This window comes from Macrotis lagotis, chromosome 6 (assembly GCF_037893015.1).
Source record: "Macrotis lagotis isolate mMagLag1 chromosome 6, bilby.v1.9.chrom.fasta, whole genome shotgun sequence".
NCBI lineage: Eukaryota > Metazoa > Chordata > Mammalia > Peramelemorphia > Peramelidae > Macrotis > Macrotis lagotis.
This window is the reverse complement of record NC_133663.1, coordinates 78,396,975-78,421,385: the sequence shown is the minus strand read 5'-3', so window position 1 is coordinate 78,421,385 and position 24,411 is coordinate 78,396,975. Positions and strand designations below refer to the sequence as shown.

Here is a 24,411-nt window from a genome sequence, read left to right as displayed (position 1 = left end):
CACTTCATGCAAGCACTCACTTTCATGCAATATTTCCTTTCTCACAGATATTTCTTAAAATGGCCACAGAATGAAGTATACACAAGGTTAATAGAATTTCTTTTTTAATTAAAAAACTCAACATTGTTACTTAACTCTTTTTCCTTTTGGCCCACAGGCAAATTCTCTTCCAGTCTAGCAAAAACAAAACATCTGGCCACAGGGTTATGGGCAAGTGATGTTTTTTCATGCTCTACTGTAGGTAAAATAAAAAAATATGCTAAATATTTTCATCAATCATTGTCCTTTAAAATTGAAGTAGAACCTTGTTATAACTCAGCTTGGTAGAACATGGAATTGGATAAATGGCTACATTAATCATGCCCTCCCTTATCACCTTTATAACAGTGAACTTGAGGCAAGTTCATAAACTGGTTATTCAACCTGTAGGAAATACATACCATAAAAATTCAACCATATTTGGGAAAATCAAGTCAAAGTCTGGTGAGCAAACTCCTCATTTGACAGATATCTGGATTCTAGTCAGGCAGGAAACCAAATGAAATGCAGTAAAGTGGAGAACTGTTCAAAGATCCTTTTTCAGTTCAGTTCAATTAAAAAAAATAATTGTTTAATTTGTACCTTATGAAGTAAATAAGGGATATAGGCAGCTATATGGCATAACAATGCTGGACTTGAAGTCAGAAAAACCAAATTTTTCCCTCAGACACATATTACCTGCATGACCCTGGGAAAGATTCTTCACTTGTTTGCTTTGGTTTCTTCTATCTATAAAAAGAGATACTAGTATTTACCTTCCCAGGGTCATTACCATGCAGAGACAATATATGTAAAGCATGTCACAAACCTAAAAGTTCTATATAAATACTGATATTATTATTATTATTATTATTATTATTATTACTATTTTTACAAAGAGAAATAAGTTTAGTATATAGTAGTTGAAAGAACACTGGAGTTGAAGTCCATGAAACTGGGCTTAATTTATTTGTAAAATGAGACCATTGTATGAAATTATCTCTATGATTTCTTCCTGCTCTAAATTCTATGGTCCTATATGTTGTGTACATGTGTTGTAGAAGAAGCTAGAACTGGAATTAGGAGAGACTTGAATTCAAATCCCTCCTTTATTGCTAGGTAGTTAGCACTTTACCTGTTGGTTTCTTCTACCTTAAAATGAAGATCGTAATGCTTACCTTTTAGAGTTGTTTGATCATCAAAGAAATGATTCAAGTGAATCCATGTGCAAATTTTGATTCACAATTTTCATATCAACTGTTACTTTTCCTGTCTTTAAGGAAGAAGGTAAATTAGTCAACAAGCATTTATGAGGTGCCTACAATATACTAGCAACTTTGACTGGTTCTGGAGACATAAAGATAAACATGAAATATTCAGTGCTCTCAAAAAATTTAAATTCTTTTGCAAGATTTAATATGTTGATTTAGAAGTATATATATAAACATAAAAAAACTACAAATACATATTTTAGGGGAGATCCTTGTAGTTGAAAGAGTATTATAATAGGTAGTACCTGAGCTATTCATTCAAGACAATAATTTTAAAAGTGAGAAATGTGTTTATTCCAGACATGTACAAAAGCATGTTGCTAGGAGATGGAAAAGGAAGACATTTTGACTGAATAGTGCAAGAAAGGGAGTAATAAATGTATAGTAAGTTTAGAGAGGTTTAGGTAGGTCATGTAGTAAAAGGTTTCAAATACCAATATATTAGATTCTCAGGCAGGTTTTTGGTTCAGAGGATAGAGTGCTGGACCTGGAGTAAGGAAGACTTAGCTTCTTGATTTCTAATCTTCCCTCAGACTCTTACTAGCTGTGTGACACTGAGCAAGTCACTTAACTCTTTTTCCTCTATTTCCTCATTTGTAAAATAAACTGGAGAAGAAAATGGCAAAAACCACTCCAGTATTTTTGTCAAGAAAACCAAACAGGATTGTAAACTGTCAAACACAACTGAAAACAACTGAAAAACAATTTTTGATTCTAGGGGTAATAAGTCATAGGCATTTATTGAGTAGTAGAGCAAGTTAAAATATATACAGAAATAATATAATATAGTATAGAATGTGTAAGATTACAAGGCTAGAAGTGACCCAAGAAGAAGGGGGATTACTACCAACATGACTAGTGAACAAATTCAAAATGACCAATTCTAGTTTAAAAAGGCCAATTTGATGTTTCTAGGAAAGAAACATCTAAATAACTAAGCAAAACCACATGGGTATTTAATACAAGGGTAATTAGTTTACCCTCTTTGCTGCAGCTATTTAAAACCTTCAGTTCTTTTAATTTTCTCACTCTAAAGATTGGATCCTTAGGTCTTTTATTTCAAACTGAAAATCAGGCTTAGTTATTTTCCCGTCAAAGTTTAATTATGAATCAAAGTTTAGCTTTGTTTAGCAATCTCCATTCAAGTAAAAAGTTGCAAAGGAGGCCATAAGCCTCAGGCAGTGGAAGAATACTGAACTATAAGGTATAGAAATTGTCCTCTCTCTTATTATGACTTGTATTTTTAAGAGTGTGTTGCATTTCATTCAATTTGGGAAATTTGTCCTATATATTCCACTTCATATCTGTTATTGATGAGCCATATCATTATTGGCATTTTGATACTGTAGACGGCCTTTAAAAAAACAATTGTCTTCAAAATTAGGAGTAAAATGTGGATTATTTCTATATTTTTAATTCTGGAACATTGTATAAAAACAAAAAAGAATTTAGAGGTATGAATCTATTTAGCTTTTGGTTTCTGCAAATATGAGAAATTTTAATTCAATTCAACAAGCCTTTATTAAGACTGCCCATATGTCAGCCATTTTGGATAGGTATTCTGGAAATAAGGATAAAAGATAAACCATCCTGACCAGAAGAAATTCACATCCTTCTAGAAAGAAATAAAATGTGCATTCTCATAATTAAATAAAAAATATAGACAAAATAAAAACAAAGTAATTTCAGTTTGGGTGGGGCCACCCAGACCTGGAGGAATTTGGAAAACATTTTATAGCAAATGGAATTGAAAATGAACCTTGGAGATAACTGAGGGTTCCAGGAGTGGGAAGGGAGAACTTTCCAGGCATGGAAAATCAGATACGATGGACAAAGGTGCAGCTATATAGAGCTGCAATAATCAAGCATATCTAGCTCTAGGATACTATTCAATTCCTCGATTGCCATTCTCCTTCTATTTAACCAGTAGCAAAAGCAACCTCCATTGTGTCAGACAAGGAAGGGCACAACCTTTCCAGGTATCTCTCTCCTTTGTATATGTTTGCTTGAACTGTGGTAGACCAAGTCTCTGACTGAGGACTAGAAATCAGAAGCAGCATCCATCATTTTAAAAACAAATTGAGGATGAATTTGAGGTTCCACATGAGCGTTCAAGTGCTAAATTGAGCTCAGTAAACAGAGGGCATTTTCTAGAGGCCTCAACCCCCTAGCAGATGCAATAATGTAAATACCACCTTAGAAGAGCCCTCACTTTGAATTAAAGGTCTCTGCTGGCTTTTCTGATTTGTGTTATTTATTTCTCACTGACTTTTCATTTTTTTATGATTCCTTATTACAAACACAAGGCCTTGTATTTGATTAAACTAGGTAACCTCCTGACAGAAGTAAAATTTTTAAAAATAAAATAAAATTAAAATTAAATGATGAAATTAAAATTGACGATGATATAAGAAATGTAAAGGATAAACCTAAATTATACTTTTTCAAAAATTTATTTGAAATTTATGGAATAAAGCAAGCAATTCCATAACATAGTACAATAAAAAAGATAAAAGTTCAATTGTCAAGCTTGTGAGTCACTCCAAGTCAAAACTCCTGAATTGTGACTGAACATGTTTAAAATAAACTTGGGGAATTTTAATAAAATAAGTATAGCTGCAACACAACATAGATAATGTTAATTTGAATTTTTCTAAGTTAGTTTGCACCAGCAAGAATTTTTTTGATTAGAGGAAGCTGGTTTTTTATTTGAGAAAAAAAACACACCAATATTTGATAAGAATGTGATTTGGGAAGAAAATGGTGTGTTTACAATAATTATCTTGTATGTATAACTTTACATCTACAGATGATTTGTACTGATTTATCAAATTAGTTTGCTGATTAGCAGTGTGAAGCAGTGGGCACACTCAGGGAGCACATCATAGGAACTGCTGATCAATGGCTTGAAATGGGGCTTCTGGCAAGGACCAAGGCATAGTCATTCTGTGACCTTAGGTCATTTAACAGCTGAAGCTCACTTTCAATACCTGTAAAATGTTTCTTTCTTATTTCATTGGGATGATGTGAGGCTAAAAGATGCTATAGATAAATTACTTTTTTTCTTTGTTTAAAATAATGTTATAAATATAGTTTTTGATAACTCACTTTTTTTAAAACACTCTCTTATCCTTAAATTCTTTTATATTATCAAGGAAGAGATAGAGATTTAGAGATTATCTTTCAAGGGTTTCTTAATTTGTGTGTGTGTGTGTGTGTGTGTGTGTGTGTGTGTGTGTGTGTGTGTATGTGTGTTTGTGTATGTGTGTGTATCTGTGTAACAGACTCCTTTGGCAATCTGGTGAAGACTGTGGACCCCCTCTCAAGATAGGGTTTTTAAATGTATAAAATAAATATTTACAAAATTTATAAAGATTATAAAGAAAGCCAATTATATTGAAATATAGCTATCAATTTATCCATTAATTCTAGGCCAAGAATCCTTGATCTAGTATAAGCCCTTTACTTTACAGATAAGAAAACTGAGTCCTAAAGGAGATAAACAATGGTTTATGGTCACATTAGCCATTTCTAGTAGTTCCAGGACTAGAGTTAAGGTTTCATGATATCTAATGTAATGTTCTTTCCATAATACCACACTGCCTCCTCAGTAATAGAAGAATGCTCTTGATTAGAGTTTTATACAAAATATCCATTCTTTTCTAATCTAATATTTGAAACAAAGTATTATTCTTAGGATTTCCAAGTTTTGATGAACTGTTCAATGCAAAAAAATACAACTTGATTTTCAATTTGCTTTATTTCCAGATAATGATTAAAATATTTTTAGATGATATATATTTCCAGGTAAACCCAAATGACTAATTTTTGAATTTTTTTAAAACTGTTTAAAATTGTTTAGCAGTGGGAAAATGGGAAATGGCATTTCAAAAACATTACCATTCCTATGTCACTAATTCCTTTTATTTTTCTTTATTTAAGGCAATGGGGTTGAGTGACTTGCCCAAGTCACACAACTAGCAATTGTTAAATATCCGAGGCCAGATGTGAACTCAGGTCCTCCTGCCTCCAGGGCTGGTGCTCTATACACTGAGTCACCTAGCTGACCCCTTCCTTTTATTTTTACATTCAAAATTCTTATATGACTTTGGCAACATTGAAAATAATATCATGACCTTAAGAGTGCGGCAGAGTGTTTAGAATGGTAACATTGATAAAATGAGTAGCATGCTATTTGGTAGCCAAGAAATTCAGAGTGTACCTAGAATGCATGGTTTTTATTCATAAATTTTAATAGCTCTGATTATAAGCACTTTGGTTAACAAGTAATCTTGAGAGTCAGGACTACTTGATATTGTTTTGCCTCTGGCACATACTAACTTGATGACCTTGGAAAGTCACTTAACTTTTGAATGCTGTGGATAACTTCCTAAGACTATAAATGGCAAAGAAGAAGAAAGTCTGACCTGGTTTATGGTTTTTTACCTTGACATTCCCTATACTAATGAAACATGGACATCTTTAATCATCCCTGTTTGATTGTATGAAGTCTATTTAGTTGCTAGGTAGCTATAAATATACAGTATTGTATACATACATGTCTTACTTAATATTCACAAGTAATGAACAGATTATAGCTGTGTTGATGCTTTTATTTCAAAACTAATTGTTTCATTTATTCAACTGATGAGATTTTTTATGGAAAACTACTAGTAAATAAAAATTGATGTTAATTCATTCAACAAATAATTTATTTTTAATTTTAGTTTGTAATACTATGTCAATCACTGTAAGTATTACAAAGATAAATAAAATAAGCTCTTTGATCTTAAGGATGTTACAATCTGGTAATGAAAGCTTGGACAAAAATATGTCATAATACAAGAAAATCTATTTAGGCATTCTTTGTTCTATTCTTCTTCCACTGATCTTCAAGTTCATTGCAAAAATAACACAGGTGACAAATACCATGATTTTATTTTTGCATATGGTAAAATTGAGTCACACAGAGGTTTAATGACATACTTTATGCGTCATAAGGCGGGGAGAGCTGGAAGTATAGCCTGGGGCTTTTTGCTTCAGTTCTATTCTCTAACCAAAATAAAGTGCTACTTCCCCCCCCCTTTTTTTTTGAGAAATAATTTTTAAAGCAAGAAACTGAAAACTAGTTATCCCTTAGCTGTCAAGCCCTAAGTACTATTTTTTGCATGAGTTGTTGACCTCAGTAAAAGCAAAAAATATTGTATATATTATTTTCTAATATTCTTTTGATTGAAGGACATATCTGATTGAAAGTCCTTTACATTTACCTTTAAAGTAAATTTAAATCTAAAAATAAATTCTTAACATTTTCAAGGGGGAATGGAACAAGCATTTATTAAGTGATTTCTATGTTTCAGTCATTGGGATAATTACTTTAAATATATTATCTAATTTGATTCTCACAGCAAACTTTTGCGAGAGGCTCTATTCTTATTCCCCAGTTTTCAATTTAAGAAACTGAGGCAGACAGAGGTTAAGTGATTTCCCCAGGGTCATCCAGCTAGCAAGTGCCTAGGGCAAGAATTGAGCTTGTCTTCTTGACTCTAGATGCATCACTGTCCATTGTGCCACCTAAAGGTAGGGATAGCTATCGTTTTTTTTTTTTTTTTTTCATTTTAAATATTTGCTTTACCAACAACACAATGGTAATTTTCACCAGTTATTTTCTGCATGTTTTAAGTTTTACATTTTTCTCCATCCCTCCCTCTCTTCCCTCTCCCCTCCCCTGACAGAAAGCAATCTAATATAGGCTCTACAAGTGCAATTATGCTAAACATATATCTAGGTTAATCATATTGTGAAAGAAGAATAAATCCAAATGGAAGGAAAAAAATTAAAGAGAAAAATGACATAATACAACTTTTAAAAATTGAAGACAGTAAGCTTTCGTCTGCATTTAATTTCCACAGTTCCTTCCCTGGAAGTTTATGGTATTTTTCAGCACAAGTGTTTTAGCATTTTATTTGTTGAAATGTACTAAGTCCATCATAGTTGATTATTACCCAATGTTGTTATTAATGTGTTTAATGTTCTTCTGTTTCTGCTCATATCACTCACATCAATTCATGCAAGTCTTTTCAAGCTTTTTTGAAGTTCCATCCCTCGTGATTTCTTAAAGAACAGTAGTATTCCGTTATATTTATATACCATAATTTGTTCAGCTATTCCCCAATTGATAGGCCTCCCCTGAATTTCTAATTCTTTGCCACCACAAAAAAGAGCTACTACAAATGTTTTTGTACATGTGAATTTTTTATGCTTTTTTCATTTTTTTTAGGATACAGATCTAGTAATAGCATTGCTGGATCAAAGGTTATGCACATTTTTATTGCCCTTTGGGCATAATTACAAATTGTTCTACAGAAAGGTTGGGTCAGTTCACAACTCCACCATTAGAGCATTAGTGTCCGAGTTTTCCCACATCCTTTCCAACATTAATTATTTTTCTTTTTAATCATATTGCCAATCTGATACATGTGAGGTAGTACCTCAGAGTTGTTTTAATTTGCATTTTAGGGATATTGATCTTAACAATTTCTTTTTTAAAAATGACTTTCTTCAATCAACCATAAAAAAGACTCTTAATTTTCAGTCAAGTAGATATTCTCTCTATAGCTGTTAACACAAACGGGAGTAATTTTAGTTCCTGAGACAATAGTGGTCATACTTATAGGTTGAGTCAGCAATATAATCTCAGTAATCTGAAAAGGGAACATAGCTTCAAATTATTTTTCTATTTCTTTAAGGATTCTGGAAATTTTTTAATATTAGAAAATATTTTTTATTTTACAATTGAGAAAACACTTAAAATAAGTAGATGTAAATGAGATATAAAGCACTAAAACTTCTCACTACAGTGAAAATGACTGATATTGGCTTCCTTACTGAGATCAGGATTAAGGAGAGTACAAAGGCCATGACCATGAGGATAATAAGGACATTATGATGAAGAAGAACATCACTGGAAGAAGTATAGGAGTCTGGAAATGATATCTATTTTATGATATTTTGAAGATTAAATCAGTAAGTCTTAATTAATAATTAGTTGGATAGAACAAATGAGAGTGTGACGATCCAAAGAGGACTCAAGGTTGTGAGCCTTCCCTGCCTTGCATTTGTAATGCAGCTAAACACCAATTCTATGGAATAGCTTGTGAACAGTGATGACCAACAATAGAATTTTCAAAAATATGACCAATGTGCATAAATTAAAAAGTTAAATATAAAAGTGCTATAATAAAGTTGCCACACTTTTTTCATTCATCAATGGGAAATAGGACCAATGATTTCAAATTCCTTCAGAGAACATCTTGGGGAACTCCCTTAGCCATTACCTTTTGTCTTTGAGAGAAAATTTAAAATGTATTGGGATCTTAGGGAAACATGCTTCTGAAGAGAATAACTTAACTTTGTGCCATATTATATTCCCAGGAAAACTATTGCATTTTATTATTGTGGTTTAGTTTCTAATTTTTGACTAAAAATACAGATAAAGAAACTGGGATCCAACAAAAGAAGAACAATACTTTCTTTGCATTTTATATTCTTAGAAAATCGGCTAATCCAGTACTTTGAGAAGTGAGGGTATTTGCTCAAGGTCACGTGCTTAACAGGAACTGGAGCAGGACTTCAGCCCAGGCCACTAGACTTCCTCTTTCACTTAGCCGTATCAATCAATCAAACAATAACTCAATCAATTCATTTATTAATTTATGAGGGCACAGTGCTTTGAGACCCCTTGTTTATAGATCAACTGATACTTACGTCAGTAGTCTGCAGTAGCACTGGGTTCATAGTAGGCATTTTTTTGATGAAGTCACAAAGGAAACTTTTACACTAGGAAATCTAAGGAGTGATTCTCACAATTTGTCCTTTGAAGTATAGCTGATATCACAAAGCAGAAATAATTACTAGTGTTGCTACCAAGTCACTTAACTCTCCCCTGTGCTCTGAAGATCTCCAAATGACTGAGAAAATTAGATTGCCATTCAGATTTTCATCCTTATAGAAACAAACATCAAAATGACATGTCACAAAATATTCATTTCTAATGAATGTTATAGGCTCACTTAGAAATAGCTAAGTGTGTCTTTTGTGACCTACAACATATTATCTTCACCTTTTTCATTCAAGGTCTAGGATACTTTAGGCCTGAGCAGGTTACATTCTGTAGAAAAATGCTATGGACCAGTTATATAGCTGGTTGGTTTCAGCTAAGCAATTTAATAAGATTCTGAGTAATGGCCTCTAGAAGTCAACAGAAAGTTATTTATTGAGAATTCCTTCTCTTGCTAATGTCCTTGGGACTACAAAAGGTAAATTTTGAAAACAGCTTTGTAGGAACATGACTTGATTTAAAAACATGCGGTAGTGAAGCTTCAGAAAAGTATAAAGTTGAAATTAAAGTTGATTTTTAATATTCTGAAGCAGAAACAGTAGAATGTAAAATATCAAAGAATTCTCATTCAATCACAGTTTTATATTAAGGTGCGATAAGGCATTCTACTTTATCTCCTGGGTTCAGATTTGATGTATTAGGTGACCTAGATTATTGTATAGAACTGAGGATTTAATTAATCATGTAGATAAAAAGCAAAAACAAAACAATTCAAACTTTTCCCCAGTTTTGATCTTATTACATCATATAATCAATCAACAGGCATTTATTAAATACTTTCTATATACTATTTATATGAGGATACAAATACAATGAATGAAGCAATCCCTTACTCATAACAGCTTACACTCACTAGTTTGCAGAAACCCCTCTAAGATAGCAAGGTATATGTATCTTAGAAAATGATTTGGAACACTTGAGGCTTTACAGGGTCACAGAGAAAATATATGTTAGAGACAGAATTTGGATAAGGACTTTCATAACATTATACTCTAGTAATTTCCATTGGTGGCTTTCAGTGAATGAAGACTCTTTTTTAACTATTAGGCCTAATATGCAATCACATTCTGTAAATAGTGAGAGAAGGCTTGGCATTTATTATATAGTTTTTTTTAAGGGTCATGGACTCCTTAGATGGGCTTATAAACTGATTAAAGAGTGGAAAGCACAATTGTTTTGGGTTTTTTTTTTTGCAAGGCAATGGAGTTAAGTGGCCTGCCCAAGGCCACACAGCTACGTAATGACTAAGTGTCTGAGGCCGGATTTGAACTCAGGTACTCCTGACTCCAAGGCAGGTGCTGTATCGACTGTGCCACCTAGCCGCCCCAGCACAATTGTTTTGGAGTGAAAAGATACAGAAATTAGCTAGAAGAATATTTTTAACTCCCTGACTACAGAATGACTCACTTGTCTTATTTTCATCTATCCTTTAGTTCAATTTTCAGACTGGTTAGTAGTTGACAAATATCTCATCAGTGGTAGAACAGTTTTGAGAATTGTTGAGTAGGTAGACAGTAATAATTTTTTAATCAATCTGTATTTCTTCATTTACATTTTTGTATTTAGTTTCCATTTGTGTGCAAATAAAATACAATCAATTCAACATTATTAAGTGCCTACTATGACCAAGGTACCACCTGGCTAAAATAAGTACAAAGTGAAATTTTTAATTATGTAGGAGTTTCTGCTCATTTCAGAACTAGTGCTAAGGAAATTCAGTTTTTTTTTTTGAAATAAGCTTCACGTATCTAAGACTGGTGTTTAGCGATCAACTTGATCTACTTGAAGCTTCGACCTGGAGATTTTTCTGATTCCTTCCCTTCCCTCAACCTAGAATTAATGCTAAATGGATATTCTATGTGTATAGATTCAGGAAAAAACAAAACCAAAGCCAAAAACTGATATACTTAATTAAACATTTAGATCTATGAGCAAGCTCAACTGATCTACCCAATAAACTCTAAGATGCCATAACCCCAAGTGGACAGTGAAAAATTCAGATCCCATGATTTTTAAAAAAATATTCTGGGGCGGCTAGGTGGCGTAGTGGATAAAGCACCGGCCCTGGAGTCAGGAGTACCTGGGTTCAAACCCGGTCTCAGACACTTAATAATTACTTAGCTGTGTGGCCTTGGGCAAGCCACTTAACCACATTTGCCTTGCAAAAATCTAAAAAAAAAAAAGAAAAAAAATTCTGATGCGGTATATCATAAACATAATAGAGCAAAATAACTGATTGAATATTGCCCCTGCCCATGGCTTTTTTTGCTGCTATGCAGAGAAATCCGCAGTATCATGAAAAAAGTGGGATAGTGGAAAGGGTGGTATTTACTACAATCAACTAGCTTTCTGTCTCCTGCCTTTCTAAATGTTATTGCTACTTTTGACAGATTTCTTTTGCATTTCCCTGGGGAGAGAAGTAACAATCTGTCTCTTTAAAAGAAAAGACAAGGAGATAAACAACTTTTACACCGATCTCATCGTTGTAATTGCCATTTATTCTAGAGCTCATGAAATGCCAAAAATAATCAGAGAATCTAGTTCAAATCACTTAGAAAAAACTGGTGAGGAGGTATTGAGGTAGGCTATCTATATTTTTATTAAAATATGCCTACTTGTGATATATATCTACACACACACACACACACACACACACACACACACATATATATATGGATATACAGATCTAGCTATCATTTTATGTATATGTTACCTAGTACTCTTTTTAAAATAATATTAAAAAACATCAGGCTAAGGGTTTCCCTCAACTCTTCTTTGGGAGGGAATTTTAAAAAAACAGTATAATCAAATTGTAAACCCATCCAATAATTGTAGGCCAAGTGGAGTGTTCATTTTCACATTAGAGTTGGTGCAATCTGGAGGGAAATTTGTTTAGTATTACTTGTGAGTTGGTGGATCAGATAAAAGCCAGTCAAGTGGAAGAGAGGACTGTGTGAAGTACACCAGCTCCCTTGGTAATTGCGATGCTGCAGGCGTTTCTCAAGTCAGTTAATAGATTTCCCCAGCTCCTCTATGCCAGGTGAAAATTTCCTCATTAAGGGGAATTTATTCCATTTCCTTTTATCATTTATTATTGAAGAAGTGTGAGTGGATGAAATTTCAGAGATGACAGGGTAGAATTTTAAACAACAACAACAAAATCTACATTGGAAACTGAAGAGAGAAAGAGAGGAGAGGCTTGTATTGTTTATAAACTATAGAGCTCACTAGAGATTGAGCTCTGTAGGAGCTGAGCAACCCTGTCTAACCATTAAATGATTATGGCAGAGTGTGTAAAAGTCTGATTGTCTGGTTTTAAAACAATTTTCCCTTCTAAAAATTCAAGCTGTCATTTTGTGTTGGTATGTATTGAGGAAAAGAAGATTTTTGAGGCTAGAATCATAGCTGCTTGTTCTTTTATCATGTTATTGTTTAAATCTAGCGATGCAATGGTGAAAGTGTAAGCTTTGAAGATTTTGCCCTTGAACTATGAAATAAGGAAAACTGCTGAGAGGAAATCAAAGTGGATATATTATCAATATGTAGCAACATTGGTGGTTATGGAACAAGAAAATATACACATATGTGAGCCTTGTTTCTCTGTGATTATATTCAAGGGTCAAGATGAAGATATTGCACTATATAGATAAATGTATTTCAAAAAGCAAGTGAACACATTTTTATGTGTCTTAACGCAATGTATACTTTAGTGACCATATTCTAATCATTTAAGCACATTTCACCTTGGAATAATAGTACTAAAATTTGATTTCTGGTCTGTAACGCTATATGTTTTGCTTTCAAAGCACAATTCAGATTAAGAATATTTATTTATAATTCAATCCTTATGTTTTCATTTTTTATTTCATACTTTGTGTTCTTAAATGATCATTTCATTTAAATTTGAAAAAAAGCCAGCATATTAAATTCATGGTGCCCAATTCAACTTGTACCGAGGTTGTTTTATTTATTCATTGTTTATTTGCTTGTTTTAAAGATCAGATCCTTTGTATAGATGAAGTAGAGGGTTTCCCAATTCAGGCTGGTGATGGAGATTAAAAAGGCATTTGATTCTCTATTTTGGTACATTAGCTTCACACTTATGTAAGATTCTTTGCCCCATGTTTGACTATGAAGAGGCTTAACCTTATTTAAGTCACTGGCCCAAGGCTAATGAATCGTGTCTTCAGACTCTCTCTTCTTTTATTTTTTTATAATGGGATACAAAATAAAATTTCATATCAGAACCAGCTACAAATGAAGCCAATTTTCTTTTTCTATCAGTAATGAAATGACAGCCAGCCCTCTGTTTTTCAGTGGCAGATGAAAGAGTGAAATATATAGAAAAAAACAATTCATTTATTTTCTTGGAGGTTAAGTCCCTTCACTCATAGTTAGGTAGCACTGATTTGGCATGGGGAAATCTAACTTGGCTGTGTCTTCATTAATAGCAGTTGTTGGTTAGCATTAGCATCTCCTTTGTGAGATAGGGGAATGGACATCAAATGCTTTTCTTCATTTTCATGGAAGTTTAGATGTTAAATCATAGAAGAGATGATTGTATAAAAATAGAATGTTGAGAAATATTTTTCACATGGAACTAGTATTCATATTCATGTTGCAACCAGTAACATGGTTGCATATTTTTGTGTCATAATAACTCATTGTATACTTATAGAAAACAACTCTGATAACATCATTTAAAATATGTATTGGGGGAGAATTCAATTAATAAAAAATAATTTCCAATTTATTAAGTGCTCGAAGTATTTACTAAGAGTGTGGTATTGTGCTTAGAGATGGTAAAAGATAAAAAATCCAAACTGTCCTCAAGGAGCTTACATTCTAATTAGAAAACAAGTATACAAATAGCCAAGATACATAAAGAGTAGCCCAGAAGCTGGGGAGTGGGGTCAGGGAAGGACTTCATTTGATGTGAATCTTGAAAGAAGCCAGGAATTCCAAGAGGTAGAGCTGAGAAAGGAGAAAATTCTAGTCATGAAGGACAAGTCTTGTATTTTTGCTTGGACTAAGGCTAGAGACTGGAGAATGAAGCATTGTATTGGAAGAATAGCAAGTAAGACAGCTTGATTAGACCATGGAATATGCTGTCCATCAGTGAATGGAGGAGAGTAATGTGTAAGGAGATTGTAAAGATAGGAAAGTTTCAGTTTGTGAAAGCTTTTAATGCTAAACAGAAGTTTGCATTTGATTCAAAAAGTAATAGCGAATCCTTTTATTGAGTAGGAACACAATATGCTCAGATCTACACTTTAGGAAGTTTACTGTTTTGATAATATCAAGATTTGAAAAAGGACACCAACCAGAAGGCTACAGTTCTTCCTGTATTTTGAAGCAGTCAACACTCATAGCCTCCCACTTTTACAAATAAGAGAGGGAACTGTGTTTACAATTCTTGTCTTTGGGCTCAAATTTGGCTATTGTAAGTACACAGTATTTATGTTTTTGTTGTTTTTTTTTCCAATTCCATTTATAGTCATGGTGTATATTATTTTCCTGGTTCTGCTTACTTCACTTTATAATTGGTTCACATATATTTTCTTACATTTTTTGTATATTCCTCATATTAATAATTTCTTAAGATACAATAATATCCCATTGTATTTATGTAGCACCATTTGCTTAGTGATTTCACAGTTTGTAGGTATCTAATTTGTTTTTAGTTCTTTGCTACTACAAAAAAATGAGATTGTGTGAATAATCAACTATAAATTATGATTTAAGGAACCACCTGGATTAAAAAAAATCTCCGATTGGTACTTAAAATGTCATAACTTGCTATTTATTCCTCTGGTTTATGCCCTTTCTTCAGGAAGTATCTCTTTCATTTGTTTTATTCCTGGTATTACTAGTACACATCAGCGAAAATACTTTTGTCAGATCCCCTTCCTGTCTGACAAGAAAAGGGGCAGAGAGTGGAAAAGCAGAATACTGGGGATGTTGGGATTTAGGAGTGAAATCACTAAATGTGAGGGAAAGTAGAAGAGCTGTATCTTGGACGTATGGTGAGACAATTGAAGCCAATGTTTATTCAGGACAGGGCTTCTTACCCTCTTTTGTATGCCTTATACCTTTTTGGGAGTTTGATAAAGACTCTAGACCCCTTCTCAGAGTTAAGTTGTTAACTTTATAAAATAAAAATATAGGAAACCAATTTTATTAAAATAAAATTAAATATGTTTACATATTAAATATCAAATACATATTTAAATATATTATTTTATCATAGTATATATTGATTATATATTGTCAATTACATAAAATTAAATATGTGTATTTAAACACAAATTTGTATCCTATTTTAGACCCATGATTTGGGGCTATTCCTGACTAACTTTTGTATATTTTTGGTTTTTATTTAAGTATGATAAGAAGTTAAGTTTTGAAAGAAATTAGCATCTTTACTAACAGTATATGTAGTTCTTTTATTTTTTTTCTTTGCTAATGGATTGGAGAACAGCAAAAAAGAGGCATAAATGTTCAAGAAGAGAGTAACTTTGCGTTGTTAAATGAGAGGACAAATACAATTTCTGTGTTTTTTAACCACAACTGATGTTAGATTAATGCTGATTTACAATAATAATTGAAACATTACAAATTCACTCTTATAGACCATAATAAAACCTTTCAGTAATCACAGGCAACTAGCCTCTGAAGATGCAAATCCTCTCAGCTTTCCAATTGGTAGAGATAGGATATATGCTAGCCCTTAGCACTTAAGCAATCTCAGCTTCCTCCTCTTCTCTGAATGACCTAATTTTGTGAGGCTTTTGATCTCCTTTTTTAATGCCTGGGGTTTCCAGGGAAGCTTCTGGGGCTAGTATAGTAGGACTATTATGAAATAGTATCCTCTTATTCCTGTAAAAAAATATATATACATATACATATACATATATATATATATATATATATATATATATATATATATATATATATATATATATATATATATATATATGTATATATGAAATGGTCGGGGAGGAACATTTGCAGTTGGGTAAACTGAGATCCAGAGATGTTAAGTGGCTTTACAGAACTTGGTTATTAGGAAGGGCTCTTGAAGACCATATAATTCAATGTGTACCTGAACAAAATTTCTGCCATAATGTCTTTAATGATTCAGTCTTCCATTGTAAGGAAATTCCCTTTCCTTTTCACCTACATATCTTCAATTTGTATACACTGCTCTTCTGTTCTTTGTTGTAAAAAGAACATTTATCATTATTAATGATAAAATGTACTTGAAGAAAACTATCATGACCTCCATAAAACTTTTTCTTCATCAATCTAATGTCTACAACAGACATTCCCACTTCTTGTCTAGAGTAAATAGAAAAGCAGGAAATTGAACCCACAACAGGGTAGTGCTATTTCAATAGTGTTAGTTCATTCAACATATTGTTTTAACAGGATAAATTAGTGATGTTAGCTGGAGTATACATGGGAGAAAATCAGACTTCTAAACAAATAAGAAAGGTTTGCTTTCAAAAGGAAAGAATTGGTGGAAAGAAGAAACCAAAATAGACAAAATAAAATTGGATTTTCACTTTTGCAGTTTAAGAAATGCCTGTCATAGTCCTTTTCCTATTGATTTTTTTAAACCCTTTTAGACATCATGGTTGCTCACTTTTAAGTCACAAGTTATGTTTTAGCAGATGGTATTATTCTACAGCAAGTTAGAAGTATATCGGGGCTTTACTGGCATATGTTAGTGTTTCAACAACTAGTTTGTTTCTGAGAGCATTAGTTTGAGTACAATTAAAGAATAAAAGCCAACTTTTTTCAAACATTTAAGCTTTAATGGGATTTTTGAGGCACTCAGCAAAACTCAATTTTCAATGCATTTAATAAAAAAAAGTTTTCAAAACTTACAATTTGGGAAAATGCCCTGTTTATTAAGTATTTTCCTTCTCTAGACTAATACTTGCTTACACATTAAAAATTGATTTATTGAAAAGACAAAGGTATCTTGGCAATTAAGGCAGAAAAACAGAAGTACCCATGAAAAATTTTCCTTTTTTATTTCTTTTGCTAAATAAAAAGGAAGTAGAAGCCATGGGATATTTAGAGCTTTACTAATTTTGGCCCAGCACAAGCCAACCTTCCACTTGCAACTACTCTAAACTTGGTTCAAAGGCCAGTTACAAATTGACTTGAGAAGATTTATACCTGAAGTATGGGTGGATGAGATGACTCCTTTTTAATTTATCTTTACAAGTTTCTATTGTTCAGGTTTTAATTCCGATCCCATTTGCCCATTGCCCAACAATGATAGTAGGATCCAGTTACTATTGACCTACAAATTCAAAGTGACAAGTTTAGGTTCCAGTAGATTTTGTTTCCCTCATACCCATATGAAAGGTTTAATATCAATAGTAACTGATATTGGTAACTGTTGTGTCCCTGTTTGGACACCAATGTGTTGAGTCCCTTTCCTGAACTTGCTCAGTCTTTCCCAGTTGAGCACTGGAGGGATGGGAGATAAAGAAGACAAGTTTTCCCTTTACACCAGGGTCTCCTATTCACCAAAACAGAAGTGCTTAAATATCCCTTAGTAAGATAAGGCTCTGGTGCTCAAGGACACCAGGTGAAGATAATTTAGTGTTCCCATACACAACAGTCCCTAACAGGTAACAACAGCCTTAACCCTATCCCAAGAATAATAACCATTTAAATACCTACTGCCTTAGATGCTAGGGAAATAATCACATACTCTTCCCTTTTGTGGTTTATGTCCTATTTTTAAAAGAATAATTTTACATATTTTTCTCAATTTAAAGACTACAAAGTAAACATTTTCTTATATACAGCAGCACATAAAAAGAGGATTACATATGAAACATGAATCTCTATTTCATACAGATTGTTTTTTTTAAAGTATAGAATATCCAAGCCTTGTAACTATTAATTGTGGCCATACAAAATGAATCCACAAAGTAGTTAAATCCAAAAGTGTTTTGTCTTTTGCAATACTTTCCCTATTTTCCTATCGTTACACTCTTTAAAAGTGTGACTCATTTGGCCCTCTCTTTATGAAGCCTTCTGTGATCTCTTTGTTTAGAAATGACTTTGTCCCTGAGACATCACATTTTGTAATTTTGTTATCTATATTTTTGTCCAGTCTCCTACTTAACCAATTGACTTTCGAAGCCATCTCCAGTCACCCCGATTCATATCTGGCCCCTGGAACCAGATGGCTTTGGAGGGGAAAGTGAAGCTGGTGACTTAGCACAGCACCCCCTCACTCAAATCCAATTCATGTGTTTGTCATGGCATCACCTCCCTTGATGTCATGGTCTTCCTTGTGAACAAAGGACAAACAACAGCAATAACAGGTTTCATGAATACGGGAACCATATCCTAACTAAAAGTTCCCAGGAACTAGTTTAGTGCTTTTCATATAGTAGGTACTTAATAAGTGTTTGCTGAATAAATGTCATATAATTTTGCTTTTTTCATAAACTTCTATATATCCTTTTGAGTTGTTATGGAATGTGTTTTAGCTATGCCTTGAAACTCCAATAGGACTCAGTGCTCCTTAGGAAGGGGGTCACTTCTTATTTCTTTAGTATCTTCAAGAGCACATAAAAATTCTAGGCAATTTCTAGGAAATCTCAACTATATACTTGTTGATTGATTAGTCACTTTGTTATTCAGTAAGGAAAAGAACAAGGAGAAATACAGAATTCTTGTTAATATTAGGCATGCAAAATAGGACTTAAAAGAAGAAATTAAATTCTCTGGGCTAACATACAACATTGCTCAGAGAAGCAGCAGGAAATTTAGAGTACTGTAGCATAACAGAGACTGAATTGACAGAAAAGTGTTATAACTCTACAAATAAAACTAGTGTTCACACTAAAAAAAAAGTAGATAGAAATCCTTTATAAAATCTTAATTTATATCTTAGTTCCAAAGGCAAAGCATGAATAAAATAAACAAAGGCCAGAGGATAAGTTAGATAGGCTTAGTTCATTTAAACTTAAGATCACAGAATTATGATGATAAACTAGACTATTATTGAATCTGAAAGCAAAGGATCTGAATTTAAATGTTGATTCTTATACAACATGGAAGATTTTAGACAAATCCCTTAGCTTCTCTTGATCTCAGTTGTCTCACCCTAGGTTTAAATGATTGTGAAGGTATCTTCAGGTTCTAAATACTGTGATTCCATTAGTCTATACTGCAGACTTTAAGAAGGTATTTACTTTTCATTATATTAAATTTAAGTATCTTGAATATTTTGGAAATGCATTTTCCAAACTAAGGTTTGGATTTTTTTGTTATATAATGTTACTCATATTTGGATAGACACACTGAAGCAGGATGAATCAAAGATGGGCTCTATTATTACTTCTCTGGGAAGCTGATGGAAAGAGAGTTGGTTTCCTGAGAGGAAAAAAAAAAGATGGGTTCAGTTTTTAGTACACTGAGTCCAAGGTAATAGTGAAACTTCTAAATCAAGATTTATTTTGGGTAGTTGGAAATTTGAAACTGGAGCTATAGAGAAAACAAGGGTCATTTGGACCTTACCATAATAGTGGTTATAGTTGTAAATATATGTGTGGATAAGATTCCAGGAGAGGCAGAGAGGGACATTCCTGGAGAAATGAGCAGAGGGCTGAGGAAAAACATCTTGGGGAAGAGACTAAAAAAAGACAGGAGAACTGGTAAAGAATCTAATAAAATGGCACAGAAGTTGTAGGAAAATCAGACATAGTCAATGTTATAGAAGTCAAAGGTTGAGTTTTAAGAAATAAAATGTGAGTTCTCTGAGGGTAAAAAACTACTTTCCTTCCTGTCTTTTTTAATCTCTATAACTAAACTTGGTATGTAACATACAATTGGAACTTAATAAATTCTTTTTGAAATGTATTGAATTAAAACAAGAATGCCTGTTTTATACAGTTGAATGTGGACAAGAAGAAGATAATTTTTAAAGTGTCATTGAATTTGGGGAAAAAAAGGAAATATTTGACAGATTGAGTTGAGTAATGAGAAATTGAAGCAAGTTTTCAGGAAGTGAGAAGGGAAATGGCAGTAAAAGATTAAAAACCACTGACTTGATAACGCAAGAAAGATGAGAGATTTAATAGTAGTTCAAAGGGAAGACCAAAGCTATCACAAGTTATTTAACGTATTATGTTCTGAAACATATTTGAAGGTATTAAAGAAGGGTTATTGGAAAGGGGGAAACTGAAAAACACATTAATTTTGGTCTAATTTTGAAAGTTTCTTTGGCATTAAATCCTAGTGACTCCATTCCAGAGGAAACCCTCAAAAAGGCAAAGGAGATAGGATTTTCTGATAAGCAAATTTCAAAATGCCTTGGATTGACTGAGGCCCAGACTCGGGAGCTGAGGATTAAGAAAAACATACACCCTTGGGTTAAACAGGTAAAGAATGCTATTTTCTCTTCATATTCTGGTAGGAAGGTAGGCACCTGTTTAAAGGAGCTTTTGTCAACATGTAAAATGGCTGCTCAGGATAGGAATCTACTTGAAGTCTGAAAAAATATTTGATATATTAGTCTCTCATGGTCATTAGCCATGTTCGACAAAATTTGGTTCCATGCCATCTTTAAAGAGGGAAGAGTTTAAAGCAGCCATTTCCTTCAGCCAAAGAAAGAAAAAAAGGGAAAAATGCTCTCATTGTTTCTACCTGATGTGTGTCTAAATACCATGCCTTTGATGAAATAGAGGTGCCTGAAATCCCTGAAGTAGTTATTGACCTGCTGTGTAGAACCCATGAAAAAATAGCTAACTCACTTGATAGTAACTTTTTACAGGGTAATACTTTATTTTAAGTGTCCCATCATTACAGGTTCATTTAGTATTCATTGTGATAGGGCTGAGCATAATGAGTTCATTTGGTATTCATGATGATCACTCAAGAACTTTCTTAGGTATGTCATTGTAATTTTTTGTCATTAGTTTAAGGTCTACCTTGACTAAAGTGCTACCAGCTGGTTTTTGTCCTTAAAAATCATTGACTGTTCCATTGTGGGCTCAGGGGGCCAATATATACCCTTAGGTCGTAGTCCAGCTGCTGAATATTTTTCACTCAGCATTTATTATCATTCTTGCTCTTTCCTTGGCTCTTACAAACTTGACAAGTTTGCCTCCTATTCTTTTCTACGTGAGGCTGTATGCCTGAGAATTTACCTGTTCTTACATTTCCTCCCATGTTTTATTACTTCAAAGACTACCAACAATTTAGGAGGGCTCTAATTTTCAAATCAAAGACACTTTTTGTATATGAATGTTTTGGCATAAATTGTATAAACTAGCTGGTTTATGTCTCTGGATGGGCAAATCTAACTGATAACCATATAATAATTTGCTATGCATCAGATGGATAATTGTGGTGATTTCATAAAGCAGTGGTGTGGTGTGTGTATATATGTGTGTGTGTGTGTATGCACAAATGCAAGAATGTTCATATATATGGGGGGTGTTGGTATTCTCAGGATATTTATTCTTATATTTGAGAGTATTATCAACAATTTTCTCTACCACCCTCTTAACAGTAAATATTTGAGCTTCAATTGCCATTTGCTACTTTGGAATTAGTAGCAAAGGAAAATAAAGGAATGTGAATGGAAATATTTAAAAAATAAATACTATTGGAGTAAGGATATGTTTATCCAATATATTCTTGTCTCCTTTTCTTTTTTTGCAGATTGACACATTGGCTGCAGAATATCCATCAGTGACAAATTACCTTTATGTTACTTACAATGGTCAAGTAAGTCTTAAACCTTATATTTGACCTATTATATTAGGTTCTGGTTTTGAACTCTGACTTTTAAAATATTATCTGGATAATCTTAAATATTCTATCACTCTGAGTAATAGTTTACTTATCTATATAAAGAGAAAATTGAAACAAATGTCCTTCATGTTTTCTTACATGTCTAAATACTATGGAAATGTACTAATCAAATGTGATCATATATCCCTATGTTTAGCCTTTGACCTTTGAAAACTGAACCCAGTTGATGATAGATCTTGATAGTAGATATGGAAACATAAATGAGACTATTTGGTGAAAAACACTAAAAATTACATTAACACATATCCACTGAATTTCCCAGGCTTTTCTGGTTTGTTAAAAAACAATAAAGTCAAATCAGGTCCAGTATTATAGAAAAGATCAAAGCTGTTCAAACACTGAGTACATTATGGTTCCTAGAAACAGAAGAGTTTGCAATCAAAGAGGTAGTTTGGGATACTGGACGATACCACAACCCCATGCTAAGCTATCTTTCAGTCTTACCATTTCCTACATTATATGATCCAACCAAAGTGCTCTTTTCTCTTTTTGTCTCAAATAGCAATCCATATCTACAAGGGCCTTCTCCTATTCTGGGAATACTTTTGCTCTACATCTCCTTAATCTCCTTCTAGAAGAGTCAGTTCTATATTCTACATGAAGCTTTTCTGATTCTATCAACTCCTAGTGACTTATCTCTCAAACTACCTTCTAGTTAATTGCTTTGTATGTATTTGTATCTTCTGAGTGGTTGCTTTTCAGAACCCAAATTATTTTCCTTATTTAATTAATTCAAATGTTTATGTGCATAGAAATAGCCATAATTAATTGTGTGAGATAGCTGCTGAATACCTTAATCATAATTTTATTTTTTTCATCCTCAGGAACATGATATAAAGTTTGATGATCATGGAATGATGGTGCTAGGTTGTGGACCATATCACATAGGTAAAGTTTATACTTTCCATCATTATCATTAAAATGTGAAAACAATGTATAGAACTGACTTAGACACTAGGTCACCTTGGGGGGAGGTTGACTAAAAATATCAGACTTTTCCTTCTTCTCCAAGAATGCCCTTTGATCCAAATCTATTGGTAGTTGGACTTGACAAATAGTTTGAGAGCAACAAGTGCAAACCAGTCTTTACCCTGGCATAATGTTAAATCTTTAATCCTCAAAGTAGAGGAAACTACTTGATCATTTCTTAAAAAATTGTATCATTTAACAAAAAAAAATGTTTGAGTATTAGGTTTAATTTTTCCTCCATAAGACAGAAATGAATCTCCTCCCCAAGAGTGAATCTGTATCTATGACTAGCATTTATATAGAACTTTCAGATTTGTAAAATGCTTCAAATGTATTCTCTCATTAGGTCTTCACAACAATCTTGTAAGGTAGGTGATATTAGTATTCCAGTTTTGTAGATGAGGAAATGGATCAAGGGACTTTTCTGTGGTCATACTGCAGAATTTGGATTTGAACTTTAATTCCAAACCCAGTATCCTATTCACTTAAAAGAAGTTTGATACTTTAGGAGAAATAGTAGTATTAATCCAAAAATTATCTATTACAGATACCACAAGATATTGTGCTAGGTGTCAGGTTATGAAAATTTTTAGATTAATTATTTTAACTTCTCCTCTTTGTTCAAAAGATATTGAGAAAATATTTGTCATTTAGTATTGAGCATGATTTAAAAGCCTTCAGCACCTTGTCCCAACTTAGTTCCTTTACTTAGTAATCCATCCGAAACAGGGTTTCTGTCTTTCTTGCACAGGCCACTGTCCATCACTCTTTTCTGGAATAAACTTCCTCCTCACTCTTCTTCCATTCCTTTAAGACATATCTCATACTCTATCTTCTACATTATAACTTTCCTCATCCCCTAACTTCAAGCACCAGATTATCTTGTAGTTGACTATTTTACACTTATCTTATTCTTATTCACTTATTCACTTGATTTATTCTAATATACTGATAAAGGTTCTTGTTTCCTATGTCAGAATGGTATCTCCTTGGAGGCAGCTAGGTGGCACAGTGGACAGAGCACTGGGACCAGGAGTCAGGCGAACCCAAGTTCAAATCCAATCTCAGACACTTGATACTTACTAGCTGTATCACTTCCTACATATGGTAGCACTTAATAAATACTTGTTGATGTTTTTATTGATGATTGATGATGTCTGTCCTTCAGTCTTGAAGAAGACCATGATATCAGGGAGGTGATACCATGACAAGCACTTGAATTGCATTTGAGTGTGTGTGGGGGGTAGTGCTAAGCCACCAGCCTCACTCCAGAGTCATCTGAGTTCAGAGGCCAGATACGAATCAGGACAACTAGAGATGGCCCTGGCTGTGAAACAATCAGGGTTAAGTGACTTGCTCAAGTTCACAAAGCTAGTAAGTATCAAGTTCCTGAGG

The 24,411-nt window shown here is 33.2% G+C and overlaps 1 protein-coding gene across 1 annotated transcript in view; it reads left to right on the top strand.

Annotated features, from left to right (window-relative positions):
• The window catches only part of CPS1 (carbamoyl-phosphate synthase 1), a 165,114-nt gene that overhangs the window by 96,045 nt on the left and 44,658 nt on the right, over positions 1–24,411 (top strand). Inside the window, exons 23-25 of the mRNA XM_074191459.1 lie at positions 20,468–20,609; positions 21,895–21,960; positions 22,872–22,935. Of these exons, the coding sequence (XP_074047560.1) occupies positions 20,468–20,609; positions 21,895–21,960; positions 22,872–22,935 (272 nt within the window). The remainder of the gene's footprint in view (positions 1–20,467; positions 20,610–21,894; positions 21,961–22,871; positions 22,936–24,411) is intronic.